General features: G+C 36.4%; 1 protein-coding gene across 1 annotated transcript in view; it reads right to left on the bottom strand.

Annotated features, from left to right (window-relative positions):
- Positions 1 to 227: 227 nt before the first annotated feature.
- The window catches only part of LOC128854929 (uncharacterized), a 77,578-nt gene continuing 50,636 nt past the window's right edge, over positions 228 to 27,169 (bottom strand). The window contains exon 4 of the mRNA XM_054089418.1: positions 228 to 516. Within this exon, the coding sequence (XP_053945393.1) occupies positions 347 to 516 (170 nt within the window). The 3' untranslated portion in view covers positions 228 to 346. The remainder of the gene's footprint in view (positions 517 to 27,169) is intronic.

Here is a 27,169-nt window from a genome sequence, read left to right as displayed (position 1 = left end):
GAAAAATTGCTTCCGTGGTGTGGAGTGGCAAGGGTGGCTTAAGTGTGACTTATAATGGGTTTTTTGTGAACACAAAATAAACCAGAGATCTTCACACTTTCGTAATCCATTAACACAAATCGGTGTGTGTAAATATATCTAAAAAAATTACGTTTGACTTATGCACGCTAAAGAAATTTAACAACTCTTTAGCAACTCATATTTGTTTTTTTTTTTTCGTTCGACTCTAATTTATTTTTGTTTATTTATTTATTGAATTAAGTTTATAGTAAATTATAAAATTTAATAGTTAGGTTACAGCGCTAGCTACAGGGCTATTGACTGACCCTAATTTATATAGAATGCCTTATTTTTTATAAGCCATAGCTCTTTGGAAACTTACCACCATATTATTTATTGTGAACTTCAAATCGGCGCGTGGTCGTGAAGGTGGCGTGCTGCAATTGGCACGCAACACATCGCCCGGTTCATAGCGCGTATGTTCGGTGAACAATTGTGGCCGTTTTTCGGGCAACTCTGCAAAGAAACAAAGCAAATGCAAATGAAATATGCAGATAAATAAGTTGAAATTGAAAGCGTGGCTGGAGCTACGCAAAAATTAAGCAAAACGAAGATAAATGACGCGATACGACTATTAACTAGATGTTAATTCAATTTCGATATGCGTTTTGGAAAATTTAATTCTCTGCTTAATTGTCGTCCAAGTTACCCAAAAGTCAGACGAAAGAATTTCGTATCTTAACCCTAAATAAATTATCCTTTTAGTTCCTTTTAGTTGGAGACAAATTAATATAAAAGGCACCAGCGCTTACTTGTTCATGCATGAAATTACACTTACATACATATGCGTGTACACAGATACATAGGTAAGTGCACAGATACATATGCATGTGTGTGTACACACACATGAAAAGGTTGCAAAACTGCTCACACAGGAGTGAAAATTGTTTCAAAGTTTTGCCTTTAATTCAATAAGAAGTTCGGCCTTTACGTTTGCGCCCGTAAAAAGTTCAAAAAGTATTTTGGGAAACAAGTGGGGGGAAATTTGCTGGCAGCTCTATTTTCATTTTTTTCTGCTGCTGGTTTGTTTTTTCTTATAAAACTTTTATTCCTACTATTTTACTTATTTTAATTTTTTTTCTGATTTTTCTAAAAAGGTCTTTCAAAAGACGTCTCCAGTTGATGTTTAAAAAAAGAACATGTAAAAATGTAGATTTCACAATTCTTATTCAGAAACGACTCTTAAAACTTATATGTGAAAAATTATATATTATCATTCAAGAATCCAATTTTAAAGGTTTCGTACTGTCGGAGCCTCATGTTGGGTATACTAAATTGAATTTTACTTAAAAGGGAAGGACAATCAATAGATCCAGAAATGATGAAATGGTGAAATTCAGCTTAGAGTCGAAAATAACGCCAAAGTCTTTAATTTCCTCAACGGATTGCATAGGTAAGCCAGCAATACCATACGATCGATGCAAAGTATTGTTTGATTTAGCATATTTTACGTTAAAGCATTTGCTTATATTTAGTGGCAAACGGTTTAAATAGCACCAGTTCAGGACATTGTGCAAGTCGGTTTGCAACTTTTCAGAGTCACTAACACTGTTAATCACCGCAAATATTTTAAGATCAACAGCATACAACAAGTGTTTAGCAAAAGAAAAGCAAGAACCAATATCGTTAGTAAAGAGTATAAAGAGAAGGGGTCCTAGAACACTTCCCTGTGGGACACCAGAGGATGCAATAAATGCACGGGATGTCGTATTATCAACGGCTACAACGCAGTGCCTGTGGGACAAATATGATTTGATCCACGACAAAAAAGTGGAGTGTATACCCAATGACGCAGGTTTCCACAATAGTATTCGGTGCGATACTTTGTCAAACGCTTTAGAGAAGTCTGTATAAATTGTATCAACTTGAGATCTGTTCTGGAAGGCTGAAATGCAGTAATCATTAAAAATAGACAAATTAGTGACAGTAGAGCGACTTGCAACGAAACCATGCTGGTTGGTAGATATTAGGCCTTTGACAGCGAAATATAACTTATCAGTCACTGTTATCTCAAAAAGTTTTGAGACAGACGAAAGCTTCGAAATCGGTCTGTAATTGCTAACATCGTTTTTATTTCCACTCTTAAATATAGGCGTAACGGAAGTTAATTTCTAGTCATCAACAAAGATACCAGAGGACAACGATTTATTAAATATAATTGTAAGGGCTCAGCGAGACTCAAGCAGTTCTTCAGCAAGATGCCCGAAAGGCCATCCGAGTCAGTTTTCGTGAGACTTGAGCTTCATAATACCCTTGACCACATCAGTAACAAATAGGCACAAAGTCCCAAAATTGAGTAGTGAAAAACTATTAGAGGGCAAACTAGAATCGAAGTCTAAGTTGGGTTCAAAATTAGAGCAAAAAAAGTCGGCAAATAAATTGGCAGATTCTATGGCAGAATTTGCATATTTAATATTATAAAAAACATTGTTTGGCACCGTTGAGCAAGACTTTTTTGATTTGATGAATTGCCAAAAGACCTTCGAATCCGAAATAATATTGTTTTCGAAATTCAGGATGTAATTTCTATATAAGAACTTGTTCAAACAGTTAAATTTTTTTAAGTGGCATTGAAATTTTTGAGTAGTGCATTGGGTCTCCAGACCTTTTATACAGTTTCAAAAATTTGTTTTTCAGAAAAAAAAATTTCAAATTTCGCGGGCTACGTACATTCGACTTTGGAGTATTATTATTTTTTATGCTGGTTTACTTGTCTCGAAGATATGTTTATGGTTCTAGCAGTGCAGCAGCTTCGACTCTTGGTACTCCTGGACTCTCCTGTTGGGACGATTGAGCTTTGGTGTCGATGTCATAATCATATACCAGTGACTCCTCACCATTTATGACTTTTAAGCGAAACTGGACCATCGGTGACGTTATTCAACAATTCCTGAGCGATGCTCATGCGATTTTGGAACGAACTTCGTTGCCACACGCTTCATGCCCAAAATTTCCGAAAAGATTGCATGACATGAGCGAACCGGAAAAGAAACCAGAAAACCGACGTACACTCAAAACACTTGTCTTATGTATGCCTCTCACAAACAAACGAAACATATAATACAATACAATATTGTTTAAAGCGGGAACTTACCCGATGATCAAAAAGTAGCGGGAATGTTTAATTTAAACGAACCGAAGGCGTAGTGCACCATTAGTACCTTCCATCGGGCCAGACAGTCAATAAAGAATATTATTTATCCGTTTTGAAGCGTTTAATGCTGTACGTCGCAAACGGCCGGAAATGTGGGCAAACAATTCTTGGATTTTGCCTGAGGATAACGCGCCATCGCACTGAGCCCAAGTTGTGCTGGATTATTTACTCAAACACCAAGTAAATACCATCGTGCAAGCACCGTATTCACCTGATATGGCCCCGTGCGACTTCTTTTTGTTTCCCAAGTTGAAGTTACTACTTCGTTAAAGGAGATTTCAGTCGATGGAGGAGATCAAAGAGAATGCGACGAAGAAGCTGAAGGCCATCCCTTCGTCGGCCTACCAGGAGTGCATGGAAGATTGGGTTAAATGTTGGCACAAGAGTGTTGCTTCAGACGGGTCATGTTTTGAAGGAGATAAAATAAATTTGCCTTAAAGTTAACTCTGTTTTGTTTTATTTAAACATCATCGATACCTTCTGATCATAGCGTATCTTCGAGACGACGTAAAAAAATATTAATTCAAAGTCGAATGTACGTCGCCAGCGAAGTTTTAAAATTCACCTATTTTTTGAACAAACCTCGTACATCTGTCGACTTGATAAATGTGAGAATTGACATAAAAAAGGTACCTTCTAGGAATTATTCACTACTGATATCTATGCACCACTTTTTAAATGCCGTTTCTGTATGCAAGCACGCAGCTGTTATAAAAAGTGATCAATTTAAAGGTATCCGATTTTAAATTGAAGTAAAACAATGAAAATTCTAATTTATTGGGCATTGTTTATTTTTCAGGGATAATTCGTTTAAAATGTTGGCCGCAACTGGGGCTTAATTCGGCCATCGGTAAACACCAACTTTGAATGACTCGCTGGAGGACTTCGGTCGATGTCTCGGGAATAACTTTAGTAACGTTGGCTTCCAATGCCTCAGTCAAAGCTGGTTTATCCGCAAAACTTTTGGACTTTACACACTATCACATATGAAAGTCCAAGTATGGGATATCGCATGATCTTGGTGGCCAATCCACGTGTCCGAGACGAGAGATAAATTGTTCACCGAAACGATGACGCAATAAATCCATTGTTTCACGCCCTGTATGACAAGTACCGCCGTCGTGTTGGAACCATGGCCTATATCTCGAGACCCTAGTCACGGAACGGTATGAAAAATACTCTATACTATAGAAATCATCAACAGCTTCCATTTGCTACGCATATTGTACAAACACATCCTAGGGTTACCCGGGTCCACGTTTTGGCCTATTCCTTGAGACCCTGGTATCCGATTCTTAAAACACAAACCCTCTCCACATGTGTCTCTTCAATGTGGCAAAGTTTGGTTGAAATCGGTTGAGCCATTCTCCGTAAAGTTCATCACAACGCGAAAAACGGCTGAATTTGTATATATATAGATAGATTTTAAACCGAATTTAAGTTAAATTTTTCTTTAACACAAAAGCAAGCACTTACAATGGTTTGTCCATAACGAGAGGTTGCTGGCATCTCTCAAAATTTTTCGCTCTATTTTGAGACTCCGTTTACTTCTCTCTTCCTCCATTAAGGGGGGGGTAGGGTCACAAAATCGAAATTTTTTTTCTTCACTCATCTTATAGTAAATCATTTCAAGAATGTTGTGCCAAAATTTTAAGTGGATCGGAGCAGAACTCTCAAAGTTATAGCCTTTGTAGGCACTCTACCTCGAATGCGGAGTATCGATAATTTCTCAGTCATTTTTTCAAACGCGTTTTTCCCGAAACGACTTCTTAAAAGTCGGTGCCAATCACAACTCCGAAACTATTCAACCGATTCTTTTCAAATTTGGCACACGTTTTCTAAATCAAAAATACCTCCCCCCTACACTGTTTTTTTTTATTTTTTTTTTTTAAGGTTGTTTTTCACTTACAAATATGGCGAAATTTTTCGCCAAAAATGCTCGTTTTACGTTTTTTTGCCACCAAAACTACAAAAATGAAAAAAAAAAAAATTGTATTAATGTAGGGGGAGCATTACGTCATACTTTAACTGAAAAATTCGCCTTTTTTGGTTTCAGATGATTCTACGACGAATGCCGATTGGCACCGCAGAGCACCTCTCGAAAAACATAATATATCTCCAAAAAAACTCTGTCATGGGCTTATTTGTCAATATTTTATTATTAATATTTTTTAAAAACTTATTGAAAAAATGTACAATAACATGCAACTGATTTTATTAAAGTATCTTAAGCCATATTTCTGTAAAAAATTCAAAAAAAAGTGTTTTTTTTTAGCGCTAAACCCTATCCCCCCCTTAACACTACCGCACATACCAACGAATACATTTTATCTAATATGAAAATTCAGCTAATTTGATTATTTGCAAATTACCTTCTTTACATTGAAGTGGGCTGTTGTCGAAATATTAAAATTTGACATTTGAGTTTGGCAGCACTTTTTTCGTGTTCGTAGTAGACATTCGTATTCATAGGTTCTCTATGACGGATTCCGTGATAGGGCCAAATATACTCAAAGCGCAAACAAATATTGAAATATGTGCTAACCCACTAGCGATGCCGCAAGAGGCCCTAGACAAGGAATTAGAAGTGACAAAAGAAGAAGTGCAAAATGCAATCCCCTAAAATTGGAGTTGAAACAAAGTAATCTGTTTATTTGTTTGCTTATTTATTTATTTATTCGTTAAACCAATGATTTTATAGACTATTTTAAGGTTAATAGGCAAAAAAAAGAAAGTACAATTAAACTATTTATAATAAGTATTCAAAGATTTTAGTAGGTGGTCTTTTGAAAATGAAAAATCTATCTCAACAAATTTAGAGGTTTTATTAAGCTGAATTAAGGTTCTATAAATAAAATCATTCTGAGCATAAAGGGATTTTGAAATACCAATATAGAAGAACTGCGACCTACGCATAGAATATTAAAGAAAATCCTCTCACGAAGCAGCGGACAGTCAACAGTGCCACGGATTAACTCGAAAATGAAACATAAAAATAGGATTATTCTCCTGCTTTGCAATGATTTTAAGTTGATCAATAAACATCGCGCTTCATATGTAGGAATAGGATCCGAAAAGCGTAAATTACGCAACGCGAAACGTAAGAATACTTTCTGGATTCGTTCAATTCTAGCGGCATGGCACGAATATGGTAATACAGAGATCAATTGAAAGATGAATTCTCCAGTTTGGAATAGACAAACGCCCTATACAAAAGCTTCAGCGTATAAGGGTTGGAAAAATCGGAGCTATGACGCCTAAGAAAAGCAAGTATGCCGTAAGATTTGGCTGTAATTAAATTTATATAATTAGTAAAAGAAAGATTCGAATCAAATATTACACCCAAGCCTTTAACTTCACTTACACGTGACAGGGGTGTTCTCGAAATGTGATTAGATGAGTCAATAACAATGGCACGGTTGGAAAAGGAATTTTAAAGCACTTTTTTTAAGTTGAGCAATAGACGATTATTGATACACCAGTTGCTGAAACTATACAAATCAATTTGCATCAATTCAGAGTCGAGGGAGCTAGTAATCGTCGAATAAAAATTAACGTCGTCTGCAGAAAGCAGGAATCTTGCTGACGAAAAGCAATAGTAAATATCGTTGATAAACAGAACAAAACAAGTGGGCCCAGAATACTACCTTGCGGAACCCCAGTGTAGGCAACGAAAGGAAGAGACCTAACGTTGTCGACGACGACCAACCAATGGCGATTCTGCTAGTAAGATGAGATCCAACTTAAGAAGCTGAGTGGAAGCCAATGCAGGCCAACTTTGGTTGGTTCGAAATTAAAATTAACGGCTATCGACACACTCAAACGTATGCACTTGGTAGGTAACGTATCGAAAATTGTGAAGAATAATCGCAAGAAAATGTTCACAGTTTAATTCCAATTTCCATCCCATGCAACAAAGTATTTTGAGTGCGTACATGGGAAAACATGTCAAATTTTACAATGAACAAATTAACAATGAAAACATTTTACACTGAACAACACTAGAAATGACCAAAGATTGAAATATAAATAGCCACCCTCGTATTTTATTCATCACTTTGCTTCGGGAAAATACACTTTTATTTTATTTATTACAAAATCTGATTTAGTGATTTCGGAATTTTTTCTTCTGAAGAATTGCTAATTTTTCGATTCTACATAGTTGTTTTTTTTTCCTACGGGGATATTGGAAAATTATTTCATTGCTCATATTGAAGCCCAGATATTGCATTAGCTCATACGTAAACATTCACCAACTAAAATACTTGCATCCTTATTCAATTTGGCATCCTTAGCATACCACACATACGCACACACACGCACACACTTCATAATAGAGAAGTCAATTTCAGCTTCCTTTCAAAGAAGTCCAAAATACGTTAAGTTTTACCCTTGACTTGTGCATTACAACACCAACAATTTCATTTCGCTTTATGAGTAGACGTCTGGAAAAAGCTCCACAAAACTTTGACGTACTTTGAGAACATCCAACCAACCACTAACACTAGTCCCTTTTCACATCTTCCGGCATAGTAGCGAACTCTTGTAGCACTTCACAACTCGGCATCTTCAACTTTGCTGTGATATTTTTATAAGGCATCTACGGCGAACTTTTTAATTAAGTCACCAAGCAATGTAACTAATGAAGAATATAATTTGTATGCCAAAGGCGACAGCAAAGGCAAGATCGGGCACAACATACCCTTAAACACAAACAAACATACGTACGTACCATAAAATCAGTGTTGTTGGCAAAAAACAATTATGCTTTGAGTGCTCACAAAATACTCCTACACATGTGAATGTCAATGTGTGTGTATGTGTGTGTGAGTGTAAGCGTGTTATATTAGTTGTGCACTTGTAGGTGTTGGCAGCTCTACTTTATGTAGTCAAGCAAGGATTTCCATAGCTGACCCGAGGTCAAAAATTATTTGCCACAACTTTGGTCGTGCGCCGGTCAAGCAAATTAAAATCAAATTCATTGCGTCGAAGAAACATTGCTGGAGGAGGTGTGGCTAACGTCATGGGCGTGTTTGACGTTTTGCAGCACATCAAAGTGACCTTTTCATTAGGCGTTTCTTTATCAGCTTAGTTTAAATCTGTCTATGTGTGTGTGTGTGTGAACGCTTTTTATTTTTTGTTGTTACTGCTTGGCTGCCGCTTTTTAATGAGGGTCACTGACAACCTTTCAAGTTTAATTTCATGCAGCTTTAGCTGGCACTTTTCATGATTTTGGCTTGTGGTTGCTGCCAGAGTTCAAAAGGGCAATGCCGCCCCAACTTAGCGTTTAAGCATTACTTTTTTCCATATATTTTTTGTTGTTTCTGTTATTTGCCTTTTTGTATGTCTCTTCTTTAATATCCCCTCTCTGGTCCATCAACTCCTGCTGTCGAGTGTTAAAAAATGCGATATAGCAGCATATGTCAAATTGTGTGGGTTGACTAAAAAGTAAAACTAATTTAAAGAAGCGCCTAAGAAAATGTTTGAATTTTAATACAATAACATTTGGTAGCAACCTTTTTTTGAACTCGAGATGTAGGTTAGGCGCATTGCGGTTAGTCGTGAATCGTTTCTAGAGAGCAGAAATTAAGAGAGGGTAGATATTTAGAGGGTAGTAGCGACTTCTTAAATTTTGTACGACTGTTTATTAGAATGCTTTTATTTAATAGGTGAATTTGTATAAATATGTACGCGGGGTGCCTTGTATATTTCGGGATTAGAGAACAAAAACAAATTTTAATCATCGAAAATAACTTTATTGTTTTTCAAAATATTCTCCATGAAATATTTGCATGCGTTTGAACCAAATGTCGAAGCACTTTTGCCACTCTGAATCAGGTACCTCCAAAACATTAATTCTGAATGCCGCAACCGCTTCTTCAGGTGTCGAAAAACGTTGACCTCTCAGTTTGTTTTTTACGTACGAGAATAAAAAGAAGTCATTCGGTGCCAAGTCAGGACTATACGGCGGATGACCCATTAACTCGATGTTTTGGGTGCTCAAAAATGCAGTTGTTTGAGCCGATGTGTGAGAGCTCGCATTGTCCTGGTGAAGAGTGATCCGTCTTTGGCGATTGGTTTTCCTAATTTCTTGGAAGACAACTGGCAAACAAATGGTTTTGTACCACTCAGAATTTACTGTTCTGCGTTGTTCTAGTGGAACGGTTGCGACGTGTCCAGTTTTTCCGAAAAAACAGGCGACCATTTGCTTGGAAGTGCTTCGTGCGCGAACAACTTTTGTTGGATTTGGCTCATCTTGAAACACCCATACAGTCGACTGCTGTTTACTTTCGGGCTCATACGCGTAAATCCATGATTTATCACCTGTCAGGATGTCATAGACGTGTTTCGAAGCCCTGCGATCGTATTTTTTGAGCATTTCCTTCGACCAATCGAACCGAGCCTTTTTTTGAGCGATTGACAAATTGTGTGGGATCCAACGCGAACAAATTTTTTTGACAGTCAAATGTTTATGCAATATTGAATGTATGCTAGTACCACTAATGCCTAAGATTGTCTCAATCTCACGATAGGTCACATGACGATCTTGCAATATCAGTTCGCGCACAGCATCAATGGTTTTCGGAACAACAACTGATTTTGGACGATCTTCACGAAATTCGTCTTGGAGTGAACTACGACCACGATTGAATTCCCCATACCATCGATAAACACTGGTCCTTGATGGAGCTTCATGGCCAAAAAATGAATTAAGTTCATCCATGCAATGTTGCTGAGTTAATCCACGTCGAAAGTTGTAAAGACAATCGCACGAAAATTTTCACGATTTAATTCCATTTTTGGACCGAGATTAATCTTTTAAGTTACTGTACACAACACAAATAGCGCAGGTATTTCAAAACGTTATGAGTACGTAAAAGCCAAAAAATGTCAAACTTTGCGATACAGCTGTCAGTTGCCAGATTGCAACACCAGGGTTGCCAAATCCCGACATATAAAAGGCACCCCTCGTATTTAGGCGAAAAAAATTTACTATTTACGCAGATCAGTTCTATATCCGCATTTCGTTATGCAAGGCAGCTATAAGCATACGAGGTTGCCTTTTATGTTCCGCGCTTTTGCAACGCAACGTGAGATGAGTTGTAATTCGCTTCCACGACAGTCGGTTCTACCTTACTGAAACGACCCAGATTTATGTCCGGCCAAGGACTGTCACTCCAGCAGCATTCCCCGTATGTAAGTATTGGGAATGTTTATGCTGCAACAACAACAACATGAGTTGTAATTCGATGTTTTTAACGAAAAGTTTGAACTAACTTAAATACAACATTTTCACTTAAATATGAGCTTTATTTGTTCTCTTTTCAGTGAGTTGAAAATTCATCTGACCCAAAAATGAAGTTCATCATCATCATCGGTTCCTGTTTCTCCCACTGGAGCATAGGGCCTCAGTAAAACACCTCCATCTGATTCTATTTTTTGCTAGGAGCTTGATTTCGTTCTAAGATGTTCCTCTCAACTTTTCAACTTCTCTCTGGACAGTTCTGTTCCAATATATTTTTGGACGGCTAACCTTGCGAGTACCTTGGATTCCAAATCAGTGCTTGACGGCAGATTTCATTTGCGTCCTGCGAAGCGTACGCCTTGTCCACCTCCACTTTCGCAGTGTAATCATGTTAGCTGCCGGCTGGATTTTGCACCTCTCGTATAGATCGTTGTGTTGGGCCACCAGATCTTCAATATCCTGCGTAAGCATCTGTTCACACAGCTTTGCAATTTGATTTCGATCCAATTATTTGTGAGCCAGATTTCCGTGCCGTACAGGAGTACTGATAGTACATTTGTCCTAAAGATCCGTAATTCTGTATGTACGCTGAGGATGCTCAAAGACCAGTTAGCTCGGAGCTGTGCATACACGCCGTTCGTTTTATTTATTCTGGCGATAACGTCTACTTTCGCTCTGTCTTCAGCGGCAATGCTACTACCCAAGTAGGTAAAGGTGTCAACGTTCTCAATTTGATCCCCATTTAAGAGGAACGGGCGGCTGCTAGTAGATCGAATTTTCATGGCTTTCATGTTCTCGTGATTCATGTTTGCTAAACAAGTATTCCTTGGTAATTTCCATGCGATGGTTATAAGCGCAAAGCAGGAGTTAGCAGGATGTACCATCCCTTTCTGAACTAGCACAAGGCTTAAACGAACTCACAAGTGAATGGCGGTCAGGTACTTTCCCTACTTGCGTGGGCTTCTACACCTGGAACCATCCTCGAAAAATGCAATTAATTTGTGAAAATTTTCGTGCGATTATTTATTACGATTTTCGACGTGGATTATCAAGGCAGGAGTGGGTTGATGAATTCGCTTCGACTTGTGGCTTTGAAATGCTACATCTAGCTACTATGAAGCGCTGGTACAATGAGCTCCAACGTGGCCGTCGATCCTTGCACGATGAATTTTCTGAGGGCCATGCAAAAACCGAACCAGTTCGTGAAAAAACAATCGATGTTGTGCCTCAATTGATAAGGAAAAGTTGTCATGTGGCATATTCACATCATGAGAAAGAGGCATCCTTGGGCATTATTGCCAGCATACATTCAATTTAGTCGTCACGGAGATTTGTTTTCGTTGTATTTCTCATAATTTTACAAAAGCCCAAAAACAGACTCGTGTCGATTGGTGTAAAGAAATGTTGCAGAAACTCAGCCGCGGTGGTTCAGCGCACGTCTATGACATGGTAACAGGTGGAGCATCTTGGACCCCGATGTACCCAATACATGTACGGCATATGAATGCACGTATGCCCTCTAAGCATCACTCAACTAACACCCCTCTTTGTTTGGACCCAACCCAGCAAAACAACATGTTTCCTGGCCTGAGCGTTAGATCAGTTAGACGATGATAATCGGTAACTATCATACATACACCGCACTAGAGAACTTAATCATCTGCTACAACAACAAATCTGAGATATATGTACATGAGCCAGAAACAAAGTCGCAATCGACACTATGCGTGGTCCAAGATGAGCTTAATCCAACAAAAGTTGTTCACCGAAGAAGCATCGCAAATGGTCGCCTGCTTTTTTCAGAAAATCTAGTCATGTAGCAACTGTGCCACTAGAGAAACTTAAAACAGTCAATTCTGAGTGGTACACAACCATTTGTTTGCCAGAAGTTTTGTTTTAGGATTAAGGAAAACTAACCGTCGAAGACGAATTATCCCTCAGCAAAACAATGCGAGCTCTCACGCATCGGCTGACCCAAAAGAGGGTTTGAGTGCTCAAAAGATCGAACTAATGGATGACCCGCCTTACAGCCCTGATTTGGCACCTGATTTCTTGTGGCTTCCGAATATCAAAAATAAAATACGCGGTAAACGTTTTCTAACGCTGATTGCAGCTGAAGGCAATGCTAATAGTTTTTGTCTCTATGGTAGCCTTCTGTAGAGACTTTGGTACGCATTGTCATCTCTTTTTCAAAGTAAAAAAGTTTTTGGCGAAAAAATGTAGAGACTAGAGACATTTTCCTATTCCCCAAAATGAAGTAACCTTTTAAATGAACTCATCATATTTTTGAAGTGAAACTTCTTTCCGCGCGTCAGAGAATAATTTCAAGACCGCGACACACGAGCAAGCGTTACGAAAAACCGTCACGAAATGTATAACCCTACGGCATACAAGCTGTTCTCTTTCTCCGCTTTGTGCGGTGCTTCTGTAGATATATTACGTATTACAGAGTATACACAGACAATATATAGTATACATATTATTAGTGATACTATGCCATATACTGCAGCCTACGGCCTACGTCATATGGTGACATCCGTATACACGCGCATGCGCATTACATGGGCGAGGAGACGCAGACGCCTAGACACGTAGAAAACGACGCGGATATGTGTAGTCCACTTGTTATTATGAAAGATCTATCTTACACAGTTCACAGGTATTGTTGAGGAAAAACTGCTGTGCCTTACTAAACCCGATTTGACATCACTAATTTGAGTATTTGTAAGTATAATTTTATAATAGTTATATTATTGTATTGGATGACCATAAAAAATATTTTTGATTTCCAATTTAGTATTACTATTTGCTATAGACTTCGCCAAAAACACCTGCTGAACGTGCACGAGAATACAGAGCTCGGAAAATATTGTCAAACTAAAAAAAATCGCCAGCGCAAACAGCAGCACAACGCAATCGAAAATGTAGGGCTCGACAGAAGGCTTTGAGAAATGCAGTCGTCACTATCGGAGACAAATCATTATCGGCCCAAGTGAATCATTTCTTCGGGCCAAGTGTATTACCCATAGTCAATCCAGACAATCCACAACCCAGTACCAGCAGAGACGATGGTAACATATTGCATCAACATTCATCACAAACGAATGGTCAAGCTGAGCAGGCTCAAGTTCATGTTGAAAATACTGAGGAAAGAATAATTGTCGTTCAAGCCCACGTGCATCAGGCCAATTCAACGCAAAGTCCAATGAATCCGACCTCAACTACATCCACAAAGACGAGGAAATCAGTCGCTCAGCGGTGTCGTGAATATAGACAGCGAAAAAAGATGCTGGAAGATGTCAATACTATTGTCGTCCAAAGGCCAGTTGTTTTTCCAGTTATTGTGAATGTGTCTTCGAATTTGATTGATATACAAGTTGATTTTGCTGAAGTGTTACAATCTCAAACATTGGAAATAGACATCATTGCAAGCAGAATTTCTAAGATTGTCGATGAATTGTTTGGAAACTCTTGATCAACAAATGATTCAATTTATACAACAAAGAGAATGATTGTCGATATACTATTTTAATTGACAAAGTCTACGTGCTCATGCTACGGACGTATTGAATCCAGTTATGGAAAAATGCAATGTGGTAGTTTGTCATGAGACTAGGTTGCGTGAAGACGAGGAAATCAGTTTACCGAATTTTAACTGCATCATCCAGTGTAAAAGAAGTAATGTTCGAACCGGAGGAGTCGCTATCTAACACAACAAAAATGATACCGTGAATGTCCTCACATCACACTTACGATTTACCGCTGTACAGTCAACATCAAATGCAGCTATAGCAAAAGATGTCGGTGATATTTGTATTTCTGTGTGCCGTGCGATAAATGGGCAAATCATTGTAATTGTGGGTGTCTACATAATTCCGAATTCACATATCAGCGAAATTATTGCATTTTTACATGGTTTGTTATTAAGATACACTCGTGATGGTAGTAAACTTCTTCCTCCACGCGACGATCTGAAACCTCGCACCTGAACTGGAGATTTCAATGTAAATTTTGCATCGGACACTTCCATGAAATTAATAGTATTTCTGGAACATCAACTGAATTTACAAATGAGTAATGACCGCTATATTTCAACAACAAAATCAGGAACAACGGTAGATGCCGCATTTTCTCGCTATATCGACACAATCGAGTCAAGAACATATATATCCTATTTCAGTTACCACAAACCGATTTTATCCACTGCTGCTATTGCATCATCAATACAAAATGTATAGGCTATTGAAGCACCGACTAATGTACAAATTTCAGAAATAAATGAATAATAATATTATCCACTATTATTGTATGTAATTTTATAAAAAATCATTTCAGTCCTCAGTAAAATACTTAAATTCTATCCAGAAGTTAAGAAGTTTCACTTCACATGTGAGTGCGGCTGGTATTTTTTTAATTTTTAGTTACTAACGGAACTATCTTAATAATATTTGCTTGACCGTAATTTCATATACACCTAAATGTGTATGTCTGCTTGTATGTGCACTTCAACACTAAATTCTGTAAAGTAAAACTCCTTACCGTTCATTACCGTAATATGCTTGCCTAATTTGAGTGAATAAACCATACAAAAGTAAATAAAGTAAATGGGCACTTGTGAAGGAAAATAGTCAACAAATAAAAATGTTATCAAACGACCCAAAGACAAGCAAAAGAATTAAATGAACAATGTCACACACACAAAGAATTAAGTGAGTGGGTAAATGGGCATATCTATGCACAGATATAAAAATATCCCTTTGGATATGTGTATGTACGAGTAAATAACGACACTTGAAAGATTTGTTGCCAGGATTTAACTCAAATATAGTCGAATTGACAATCAGACACATTAGGGTGGTACATAAAAATAAAGTGTCACCGTCAAACAGAGGCAAAAGATATCCATAAGAATTTAGGTACCGTTTGGTGGTGGTTAAGGCTTGTCGCACAGCGATCAAAATTTAGATTACCCTAAGAAGGCGCAAAAACTAAAAGATCTTTTTTCTAGTCTAATACATATAGATTTTCATCCCAATTGAAGATGGTTAAGTTGTGCCACACAAGAGTCCGCCCTATTAAATTAAATAATAATAAACAAAAAATAATAAATTAAAACTAAAGGCAAATAAGGCTGCCTCGGTAGTATAGCGTAAGTGCCCGAGCCTGCCGGTTCAGCACGGTCCTCGCACTTTTCCAAATTTACCTATTTTCCCAGCTTCTAAAAACTAAAAAATAAGAAATCCTCCAATTCCATTCCTCAACCCCAAAAACGTATCCTTTCCATCCTTACTCCCGCACAATAGTCAGCGCATTATTTGCATTGTGTGGCGGCTAAGACAGACAAAAACAAAGAAAAACACACAGTTACACATTGGGTCAGTCGCGCCAGCAAGACGAAGCGGGCGGCCGCGGTAATAGCGCAGACACACAAAATTTAGCGAAGTACTCAACCATCTGGGCGATCCTTCTGCTAGAAAAATGTGACACACAGATGGCGCCCCAAGCAGTTAAAGAAGGCGTTGTTCCTAAGCAACGACAGCTGGGCATTCCCACTACTTGGGACTGCTAGTGGCACGCTAACCAGAAATCAGAAATCAAAACAGATTAACGAAACCAACGCAAGACTGAGGCCCTATGCTCCCGAGTGAAGGGAACAAGGAAAAAAAGAAAAAAAAGGAAATAAACAAACCAATTTTTATTGTCGACGTAAGGCTTCAGGCTTAGGAAATCTGAAGAAAAATTTACTTCATACATTTAAGGACCACCCTATGTATACTAAATAGCACATTCACTTATATACCAAGCATTGATTTATTTTTGAAAGAGGTGGAAAAGAAATAAAACGATCTGAGAAGTAAAGCGGGGATTAAAAAGATAGATTTTCATTACTTTTAGTATTCGCAATAAATAAAATACTTACATAAGGGAAAAGTTAATATGGTTTGTGAGAACACAAAAATAGATTTGTCATTCTCTCCCTCGTGTAATATGGAAGCGAGAAAACGTCCACGCTTACAGAACAATATCCTTTTCATGAAATTTTCTATAACCGAATTGCAAAGTGGCTGCCCCATGTCCTCGATAGCCTCACGAACTCCATCTTTGAGGTCTTGAATCGACCCTGGGCTGTTGGCATAGACCTTCTCTTTCAAGTGACCCCAAAGAAAAAATTCACAAGGTGTTAAATCAAAAGATCTCGATGGTCAATTGAGATCACCTCTTCGAGAGCACCGCCTTGTTTAAAGTAAAAGTTGTCCAGATCAATACCATCCAATTCCGGCCATAAAAAATCGTTAATCGTCTCTCCTGTTTAACACCTAACACCTGCTATTGGAAAACCCTTTATATAAGGAAGCTTCTCATTAGACTTCTTTCTAGGCTTCAACAGAAGGCAAACTATTATCACTTGACATGCTAAAGGGTTAAGTCACGGTACAAATTTCTAGAACCCGATTTTCTTTTGCTTGAAAGATGCCCTAGTGTAGGCTAGGTTAGGTTAGGTTACGGTGGTGGTCGGCCACTTGGAACTTACAGGTTCATTGTGATACTACTGTGCGACGCGGGAATCTCATTTATTTTTTTTAGTTGAGAATTCAAAAGTAAAGCTGCTCTGATTTTAGCTAAGGCTGGATAGTTGCAAAGGAAGTGTGCAACCGTTTCTTCCTCTTCCTCGTACCTACAACTTCTGCAATATTCATGGGAAAAAACACCTACTCTCAAGGAATGTCTATCGAATAGTAAATGACCGGTTCTACAGGCCACGACCTTTGAGATATCCTCTCTTGAAAGGCCGAACAGTTCCTTTGGCTTTTTCTTATTTACGAGTATTGGAGGCCATAGTAGCGTAGCAGTCATGCATGTGACTTTATCCCTCTATGGCCCATGGGCCTCTTGGATAATGTTATTCTTAATTATTAATTTGATCGCGGTCATAGGTATGCCAATGGTCAATGGTATACCTATCAATAAGCAGTTTGAGAATTAGTACCTTTCCGTGCTCTGTGCCCTAATACATTAAAACTTATTTATTCTAAGAACTAAACCGTGGGAAATATCTAGATACTTTAATTTTGAAATTTATCGCAGTCGCTTCCAGTCCGCTGCTTACCGGCCACAAAATTTTGAACGTCTAATACTCGAAACTTCATTTTTCAAGTAAAATGGATTCTTAACTAAACAAATCTTGATCGACTATTTTTCAATTTAAACTAAAAATTATTCTCAATTACATTTTGCTAGTTGTAAGTAGTTTGTTTTCAATATTTGTATAACTTTTCTTACAAAAAATTTGCGGGCGATTTTCGTTGTTAAAAGCTTTGAATTTTTTTTTATTGATCATTTTTAGTAAAAAAATTGAAATTTGTAAAGGCGCTCTAAGTACTTCTCTAGCTTTTTAACTGCATAAACGCAAAGAGTAGTCTGTTCTCTGCAGAGTTGGGCATTTTCCATTATGTGATTTGGGAGAAATGTATCAAATACTGGTAGCGATTGCTATGTATATCCCTTGAACTAAGTAATGAAGAAACAAATCATTGATGCTTTTTGAAATTTAAATATAAATTTCTAGTCGACTAACCATAAATAAACATCAATACTGACAAATATGAAACGAAAGAATATCTGCAGACTCACGACGGTGATAACTGGCTTTTGGTCTATCGGGGAACAAGCAGCCAAAATTGACATCCCTCGCTACACTCACTGTTACAGTTTTAAACAACGAGAGAAAAAGGAAATTTTCGATTTCCTCTGTGAATGCTCTGCTTTATGGAAGGAGAGAATGTCAACCCTAGACAAACCACTGTTCGAGAGTCTCTTACAGCGCACAGACTGGATATAGTCATGCTGCAAATAGCCATTAAGGGGGTAGTATGGTATTTTTTTTTTTTTTCATTTTTTTTTTTTTTTTTTAAATTATTCTATAACATCTTAAGATTATTGTGTGAAAGTTTGAAGTGCATTAGAGAAAAATTGACAAAGACACAAAGGATTAAGTATCTACCTCTCCAACCGGATTTCACGCTGTAAAAATCTTCACAAATCTTTAAACGCGTTTTTCTCACACTTGCCTTTTTTACGGTCGGTGTCCACTGTAGATTCATATCTACTGCACCGATTCTTTTCAAATTTGGTTTTTTTGTTTCTTTACTTTATTCACGAGGTAATGACGTCGAGTTTTTTTTTTTTTTTAAATTTTGTCATATTTTAAAACAACAAAGTTTTCAAGTTTTTTTTATGAAAAATCGGTGTTTTGACTTCAAAGCGCTTTAAAAAATTAAAAAAAAAAAAAAAAAAAAAAAATTCGACGTTGTTACCTGCGAAACTTTATTAGCTGATGAAATCAATTTGGTTTTTTGATTTTAGTTGATCCAGTAATGAGTTCTGAGGGACACCGCAATAAAACTTTTTTATGAGACGTCCGCGAAGATTCGCTGCCACCAACTTATTTCTTCATAAAAATCAATGAAAATTTCACACAATATTCTTTAAATATGACTTTATAATGAAGTAATTTTAAAATTTTGAATAAATCAACTGTGTCGACAAAAAAAATTTCGAAAAATATGCTTGTTTTACACCGAATTAACCATACTACCCCCTTAAACAAGTTGATAGCGAGGCTGTAACAACAAAATTGTCCCGCTAGTTGTATTCTAGATGAATCACCACTTTAACCAACCAACCAGCCAATATCAAGTGTGAATATTCTGTGTTATTTTAGTTAAAATTTCACTCTTTTGTTAGTATAGAAATTTTTATTTAAATTAAGATTTCGTCAGTTTATGTGCTCATATAAAAGAGGCGCATACATCATAAATTTAGTTGACTAAAAAGAAACTTTGGGCATACTTTACTATGCTCTACCCACGTAAGTTTAAAGTTTTGATCCCCAAGTCACGATTATTCTTACATTACAAACTACTTGACAAACTACCTGTACTGATTTATTAATTAATTATTTTTTATTACATCAGCGATGAAATGGGTTGGTGCGTGGGTACCTTTCGGAAGAAGCCCGAAACTCCAAATGATAGAAAATGATGTTTGTAATAGCGCACGTCCCTCGGCAGGTAATGCTAAACCTTCGGGGGGTATTTCTGCCATGAAACAGTTCCCCATAAAAAACCATCTGCCGTGCGGAGACTGTGATTAATAACATATTCCTAAATGAACTCTTGTTGGTAACTTAGTACCAACGTAGTAAGTACCTCCGCAACCTATATTTGAAAGGCATCGGGGTCAGATTGTCAAAATGTCCATCTTTCACGCGCCTTCCCCAAAAAATGCTCTCTGATATCCTGACTTAAGTGATATTTCAGGATGTATTCCATATCGTTTTGGTACTAGACATATGTACCGAGCAAGTTCTTGCTCATAAGCACACCCTTTTGAAAACGAAATGCTTCTCCTACAAATCTTACGTTCCCTCCACTTTTACTCAAAATTTCTAAAATTAGGAATCCAGTGCCTTGCTAATGGAACCGATTTGTCAAGAGGGAATGGGAAAGCTGCTTACTGAACAAACCTTTCATTACTGAATCTTACTCGTATATTATAAACATTTTATTCACAAATGAATAAATCCGCAGAAGTGTCTTACTTTTGCTCGGTAGCTATTTTATTATTTTTTTATTTGGAAACTTTTTCTTAGCACAAAAACATTATGAAGTTTCTTGCTGCCTGCCCAAGAGCTTACCGCTTTTACTATATTACTTTTGTTATGAGAGGAATTAGCGCTACGTCCGGAGGAATCTACTATGCCCGCTTCATGGATTGAAAGTATTTTTCTGGGCCCAACTTCCTTGACAAATTTTAGTATTTGTCTTAATTTATTGAGTTTTATTTCTTCTTCTGATGAAGTATGTTTACAAAAGTGTTGGTGCCGCTTATGCATAATTTAGTAAACTGCAATTTCCATTGGAGGATAACCACAGGTTGGTAAAATGTTGATTCAATCTACAATGCAGATTAGAATTCCTGTAATAGTTCTAAACTTATTCCTATCGAATTTCGGCGGTTAGAAAATATTTTTTAATTAATAAAAATATTAATATATTATTAATTAAGGTAGTAATCTGGTCAAATACTCATTTTTTTTATCGATATTTTTTAGGATCTTTTTTTAAGAAAATAAAATGCGATCGTTTTGATTTTATAGTATGTTATTCCTTCGTTTCAGGCGGCCGCCGTAGCCGAATGGGTTGGTGCGTGATTACCATTCGGAATTCACAGAGAGGTCGTTGGTTCGAATCTCGGTGAAATCAAAATTTATAAAAACATTTTTCTAATAGCGGTCGCCCCTCGGCAGGCAATGGCAAACCTCTGAGTGTATTCCTGCCATGAAAAAGCTCCTCATAAAAATATTTGCCGTTCGGAGTCGGCTTGAAACTGTAGGTCCCTCCATTTGTGGAACAACATCAAAACGCACACCACAAATAGGAGGAGGAACTCGGCCAAACACCTAACAGAAGTGTACGCGCCAATTATTTATTTTTTTTTTTTTATTCCTTCGTTTCTTTTCAGCCCTAACTTTCCATACTACAGTCTGATTTCCACCCCTTTTTCAAAAAATAAAAAATGGCGGACTTTATTTTTTCAAAAAAATGTTTCCCTTGTAGCACCTGCTAGAATGACAAGCACAGAGAATAATAATCAGTTTAACTTTTATCGTTTCAGATGTTCTGCAGAGCCAAAAACCTGTTGACAAGCCACCTATTTTTTTTTAAGACGCTTACTTTGATGCCACACTATTACAAAAAAATTTGTCAAAAAAAAATTGTTTTTGTATACTATTTGATGTCAATAATAACATACTATAAAATCAAAACGATCGCATTTTATTTTCTTAAAAAAAAGGTCCTAAAAAATATCGATAAAAAATGAGTATTTGACCAGATTACTATATTACCTTAAAAAAAATATTACATTTAAAAAAAAAAATATTATATTTAATATTTATACAACTATTATTACTAAAAATTTAATATTTTTTTTATTAAAAAAACTTGTTTACTTAATATTAATAAAAATTTTAATTAATATTGATCAAAAAAATTACATTTTTTAAAATAAAAAAAAATTAAAAAAGCTTGCTTAATTAATATTAATAAAAATTTTAGTTAATACTAGTAAAAAAAATTACAATTTTTTAAATTAAATTACATTTTTTTACATTAATTTTTTTAATCAATCTAATATTTTACGGTATATAAACCCAAATAAAAAAATTCACTCGACACACATTGTAATTCATCTGTGCATTTATAAAAAATGACTTTTTTGGCTATTTTAAATGTATCCCATTTAGAGCATAGCTCAATCAGCGCATGTTTTTCCTACAGGGTCATCATTTAATCTGTACATGCATGTATATATGAACACACGCATACAAATGTAAGTTTCCTATTAATCAGATAAGTTCACTGTAAACACCTGCAACGGTTCACTCATTTGGCGTTCTAAGTCACTCGCATAAAACTCTGCTACTTGATCTACATAACGCTAACTCAACATCTGAACTAAAGAGCATGTTTACGAAGAGAGAGAGTGATCTCACTACACTGCAATAACGATAGATGTTTCATTTATTATTATTGTCCATGGTGTTCATAATTCGAAAAGCTATTGATTTGAGTGGCAAATGAATCGATTGGCAATATGGTCGACTTCAACAAATTACCGTTTGTAAATTAGTTTAAAAATATGTAAACATGTAATTGATTTTACTGTTGAGTACTTAGAATATATGTATACGAACATAAATGTAATTAGGTATGTATTAGAAAGAGGTGGAATTTTATGTACATACATATGTATCTAAAAGTTTTTTATTTCATATAACAAAAGTAAATTTAATTCATGAATAAGTTTAATAAATAACAGAAAATATTAGCGTACACTAATTTAATATATTCATATCCATATTATAATGTAAAAACATTATTTGATGCACAGAAAATGAATTGGAACCGATTGCACTTCGCTTCTCTGATATTAAGTTCCTTGCTTTTGAGAAAAGCCTTTCCGAAGCGGCACTACTGGCTGGAATCGCCAGCAGACTATTGGCTACTTTGAAAAGCAAAGGGAATTGTACTTGGTGTAAGCGCCACCATTGAAGGACGTCGAATTCGTCATAATATATGACGCTAGTTGATTCGTATCTGATAATCTCATTATTTATATTATCTTCTTCATTAGAACTTTCAGCTGGTTGTAAAAATGCTGTGAAAAGCTGCGTTTTCCGAGTGGTGGGCGGGTTTTCAGGTGTAGTTTGATGGTCTTGGATGGTCGTATCGTTAAAGTAGCTACACATTAGAGTCTTGCATTCATCTCTTATGAGAGTCTTATCATTTTCGTTGAAAAATATTAACTTGTTTGTTGGCGGGAACAGAAATACGGCAAGTTTGTGATATACTGTAAGATTTTCAAAAACAATGGTGTCCAACAAATTATTTAACTTTTCTTTAAAGTGATTTATGAAAGCTAAGTCACTTTCACGAACTGAACAAGTACTTTTTAGTCTGTTTATGTGGGGTAGTACCAAATGCAGCGTTGGATACTTTTCGCCTTCTAGTTCCTTTGATGCTTCTTCGAAAATCTCTAATACTTTTAATATTTCCTCTATATAGCTTAAGCTAATACTATTCAACTTAGACAGTTGTTGTTTGGCTTGTAAAATATCAGTAATTTCTGCCCAGTTTTTTTTTACTGAGCTCAGCAAATAAAATATTGAGTTCCACCTGGAGGGTGAAAAGCTTTTTAAGGTCGTTTGTAAACCGGAATTCTCTCCAGATTTCTTAAAAAATTTAACAAGCTTGGTAGCTGCATCACATAGCTCATTGAGCTCAGGAATACTTGTTATTGCTTGTTCCAACACGTTATTCATTAAATGGTTTATGCATGAAATTCTTTTAAAAGGCTCAAAAGCCTTCTTCATATTGCTACCTCTATCAGTCACAAAAACGGATTTATCAATAAGTAGGTCATGAAATTTCAAAATGTTCAACACCTTTCGTTGGATATTTTCCCCTAAAGACAAAATCATAACATAACCGACTGACTATTAAAATAAACTTTACCTGTACATCTTTGTCCTTCAAAGGCGGACAATCCTAATAGCCGATTTATAAGTTCACCATCCTTTGTATAATGTATAGTCAGGGAAACATACGATGTTCTAATATAGTTATCTGTCCAAATATCGGATGTTAAGCCAAAACCTATCTTATTTCCAGTTACAAACTGTAAGTCATTTTTAACTTTTGCCAGAGTTTTGTCATATAAAGTAGATACATTTCTTGATATTGTTGTTGGGTGAGGTAGTAAGGCTTCAACATTGACGTGGAGTCCGTATTTTGCGCCGATTGATACAAGAAACTCTGAGAATTTCAGTAAACCCGAATCCTTTACTATTTGAAAGGGACGGCAATTTGCAATTACCCATTCTGTTAAAATATTTATTCCGACATGCTTCAAATCAGCACTAACTTCTATCTTCGATACAGAAACACTGTCTTTAAAATTTTTATAGCACTTATGTCTTACTAAATTAGAAGTGCTATTTTGATTGAACTTATATACGTTCCAACAGGTTCTGCACGCAACTAATATATATTATTTAGTTCGTCACCAGTGCTAGTCTTCACCTTGCCAAAAATCTGCCAAACAGTGCTACGCCCTTTTTTATTGCATATTTCGTACTCTTTATTTAAAATTTTCAATTTTATTTCCGAAAAATTTACTTCTTCACTGTTTTCCACATTGCTTGATAATGTGAGGCTATTAGACGGTAACTATAACACATAATTTTAAATACTTAATACTAATATTTTACCAAAATTTGTTTTTTCATCAATAAAATATATGTATATACTTACATCTTCTTCCATTGTAGCGTCGTTATACTTTTTGTTTGAAAAGCAAACGCCAAAGGCATAACAATAGCAACTGTGCAATCGAATAATTCGCGAAGTTTATGATATTCTCTTCTGTTGCAGATGCTACCTCTGTCGTAACTCGAAAGGCAATGAAATTCAGTATAAGACTAAATGCTCACATTTAAAAGAGAAGAGCGCGCTACATTGCATAGCAACTCTTGCTAACACTTGTTGCTGAGTGAATACAGATCGCTGGCTAAACTAACTCAAACCTCACTTCGGCAATGACAACGAATCACAATGTGTTAAAAAAATACGAATTCGCTTATGCAGGAGTTTAGTTCACTGTAGACAATAGAAATGTGTGCATGTGATATTTGATTCCCGCTTGTCAGTTGTCAGTCTTTCATCCTGACGCCTGTCTCATCGCCTGTGGTTGTTGGTCTTTAAATCCAGCATATCAAGATGAAGATAAAAACATTGGGTTCAACAGCTTCTAGGTATTATTACTTGGAATAGGATTTACATAGTCTTTTCACATTCCCTTATGTCTATTCTTCTTTCTGACTAACATACTGGGACATACAGATGTGTCTTATGATATGACCGAAAAAGTAGAAAAAAATAGAGTACACCCAAATTGTGTTCGCCATTTAATAAACTTTTTAAGTTAATTACTATTTTTATAAGGAAGAAATTTGTTATGTTTATCACTCGCATATTGGTTCACTTTCTTCTTGATGAGGCGCTGCTCAAGTTTGTAGTTGTTGTTCGAACACAGAGGCTTTCATTGTCTTGTTGATGACAATGAAAGCCACGCCAAATTAATCACCTTATCGGCAGACTTATAACTTTTGCAAATGGCAGCTGCGTTACACAACTCGAAGAGCAATGGAACGCTTAAAGGTCAAAACAAATATTTCCACCACTTAAAATCGATTTTTTTTTATATTTTTTTTTAGTAAAAAAGCTATTCAAAAACATAATTCTGCCAACTTGTATAATCACAGATTTAATCACCGCCAGGCTTTTCTCTGCTTTATTACCCATCCGTCTCATCGTCGTACACAAACATCCGCTCTCTTCGTAATTTATTTCAATCGTTCACATTGGATCGCTTGTATTCGGCTACTTTGGACACAAAAAACTTATGAAAAATAAAGACCTTTCTTGATAAACAAAAACCACACTCTATAAGCCTATCTCTATAACTAACTTACTGCATGGCACAGAAGGTTAGACGATGACAAAATTCGAAAACTTACACAGCATTTTTAATAACCGCGGCCACTGAAGAATCAATTAAGAGGAGTAAGAATAAAAAGAGAAAATAAGGAACGGATTTTTAAACTCTACGGAAAGTTTTTCTGCTAATTGATGCAAACTAATTTTTTGTTATACAAAGTCCATGAATTCATTGCCACTAATTCGGGAATGTTAAAATATACTTGAAGAGGCCATCTTCGGGATCCTGAGTTCACACTACATTTTCTGGCTATTAGATCTGTGATATCTACCCCGCATTCAGTCTTAACAAAAAATGTAATAGTTTCTAGTATTTTTTCTATGTCAATTTTTCTATTTTCAATCAGTAGAAGCACTTTTCAGATGGCTTCTTTTTATATACCATCAAAGAACCGGTTTTATAAATTTCATGTTTCGGGATAAATTCCCTTTTTTTCTTTGATTAGCCAGTTTTGGCAATTGCCTTTTATTGCCACGAATTTTCCCAAAAAAAGTAGCTCGTTTTTCTAATAACTTTGATGTCAGTGACTTGCTGGTAAAAAATTATAAGTCGTTACATTCCTTCCCGCACCAGTAAATGGATCAATTAATTTTAGGAAAACTCACTAGAGGGAACTGAGGGCTGTCCTGTTCCAGCCTTCCCAATAACGGGAATCTATTTATAATAAATTTACTTTGTAAATCAGATGCCAACCAAAATTTGGTTCTCAGCTTGACGTTTTTTTTTGTTTTTTGTTATTTATAGTTAAATATTTGTTCAACGATCGTTCTGTTTTGTTCCGGTGTATAGCAATTCTGGCTCTTAAGAACTCCAAACATTTGATATCCAAGCAAATTTATTCTTTTGCAATCGTAAACTCCGTTCATTTTTTTATCGAAGCGGATAAATAGTAAAATGTGCGTGAACTCGTTTCTGTGTGCATTTCAAATATACAAAAAAATTTTTATTTATTATTCCTTGATAAATTGTACCTTTAGATGGCATTCTCAATTGACAATAAACAAACGATACAAGAAAAACATCATAATGCATATTATAGGTATCATTCGTAGTCGGAATAGAGGGTGGAAACAAATATTCTCCAACGATCTCTGTCAGCCGCTATGTGTCTGATTTGGTTCCAGGTGGTGGCTGAAGGGCTCTCGTGGGAGATTTTGGGCATCCAATCTTGACGTGGGCAGCCTCTGCGTCAATTTCTTTGCGACTCCATTGAAAAGACTTTTTGGCAACATTATCGTCTTCTCTGCGGAGAGTGTGACCAATCCAATTCTATTTTCGCTTTTTTATTTCGGAATTAAATTGGGCAGTTTTTAGTAAGCAGAAGAAGGTCCATATTGGAGATTCTTCTAGGCCAATATATATATTATAAATAATTGGCGCGTACACCCTTTTCGGGTGTTTGGCCGAGCTCCTCCTCCCATTTGTGGTGCGCGTCTTTATGCTGTTCCACAAGTGGAGGGATTTACAGTTTCAAGCCGACTCCGAACGGCAGATATTTTATATGACAAGGCTTTTCATGGCAGGAATATACTCGGAGGTTTGCCATTGCCTGCCGAGGAGCGACAGCTATTAAAAAACACTTTTTC

Source organism: Anastrepha ludens, chromosome 2, assembly GCF_028408465.1.
Source record: "Anastrepha ludens isolate Willacy chromosome 2, idAnaLude1.1, whole genome shotgun sequence".
NCBI classification, from domain to species: domain Eukaryota; kingdom Metazoa; phylum Arthropoda; class Insecta; order Diptera; family Tephritidae; genus Anastrepha; species Anastrepha ludens.
The sequence above is the reverse complement of the archived record's forward strand: the minus strand, read 5'-3'. Positions and strand labels throughout refer to the sequence as shown.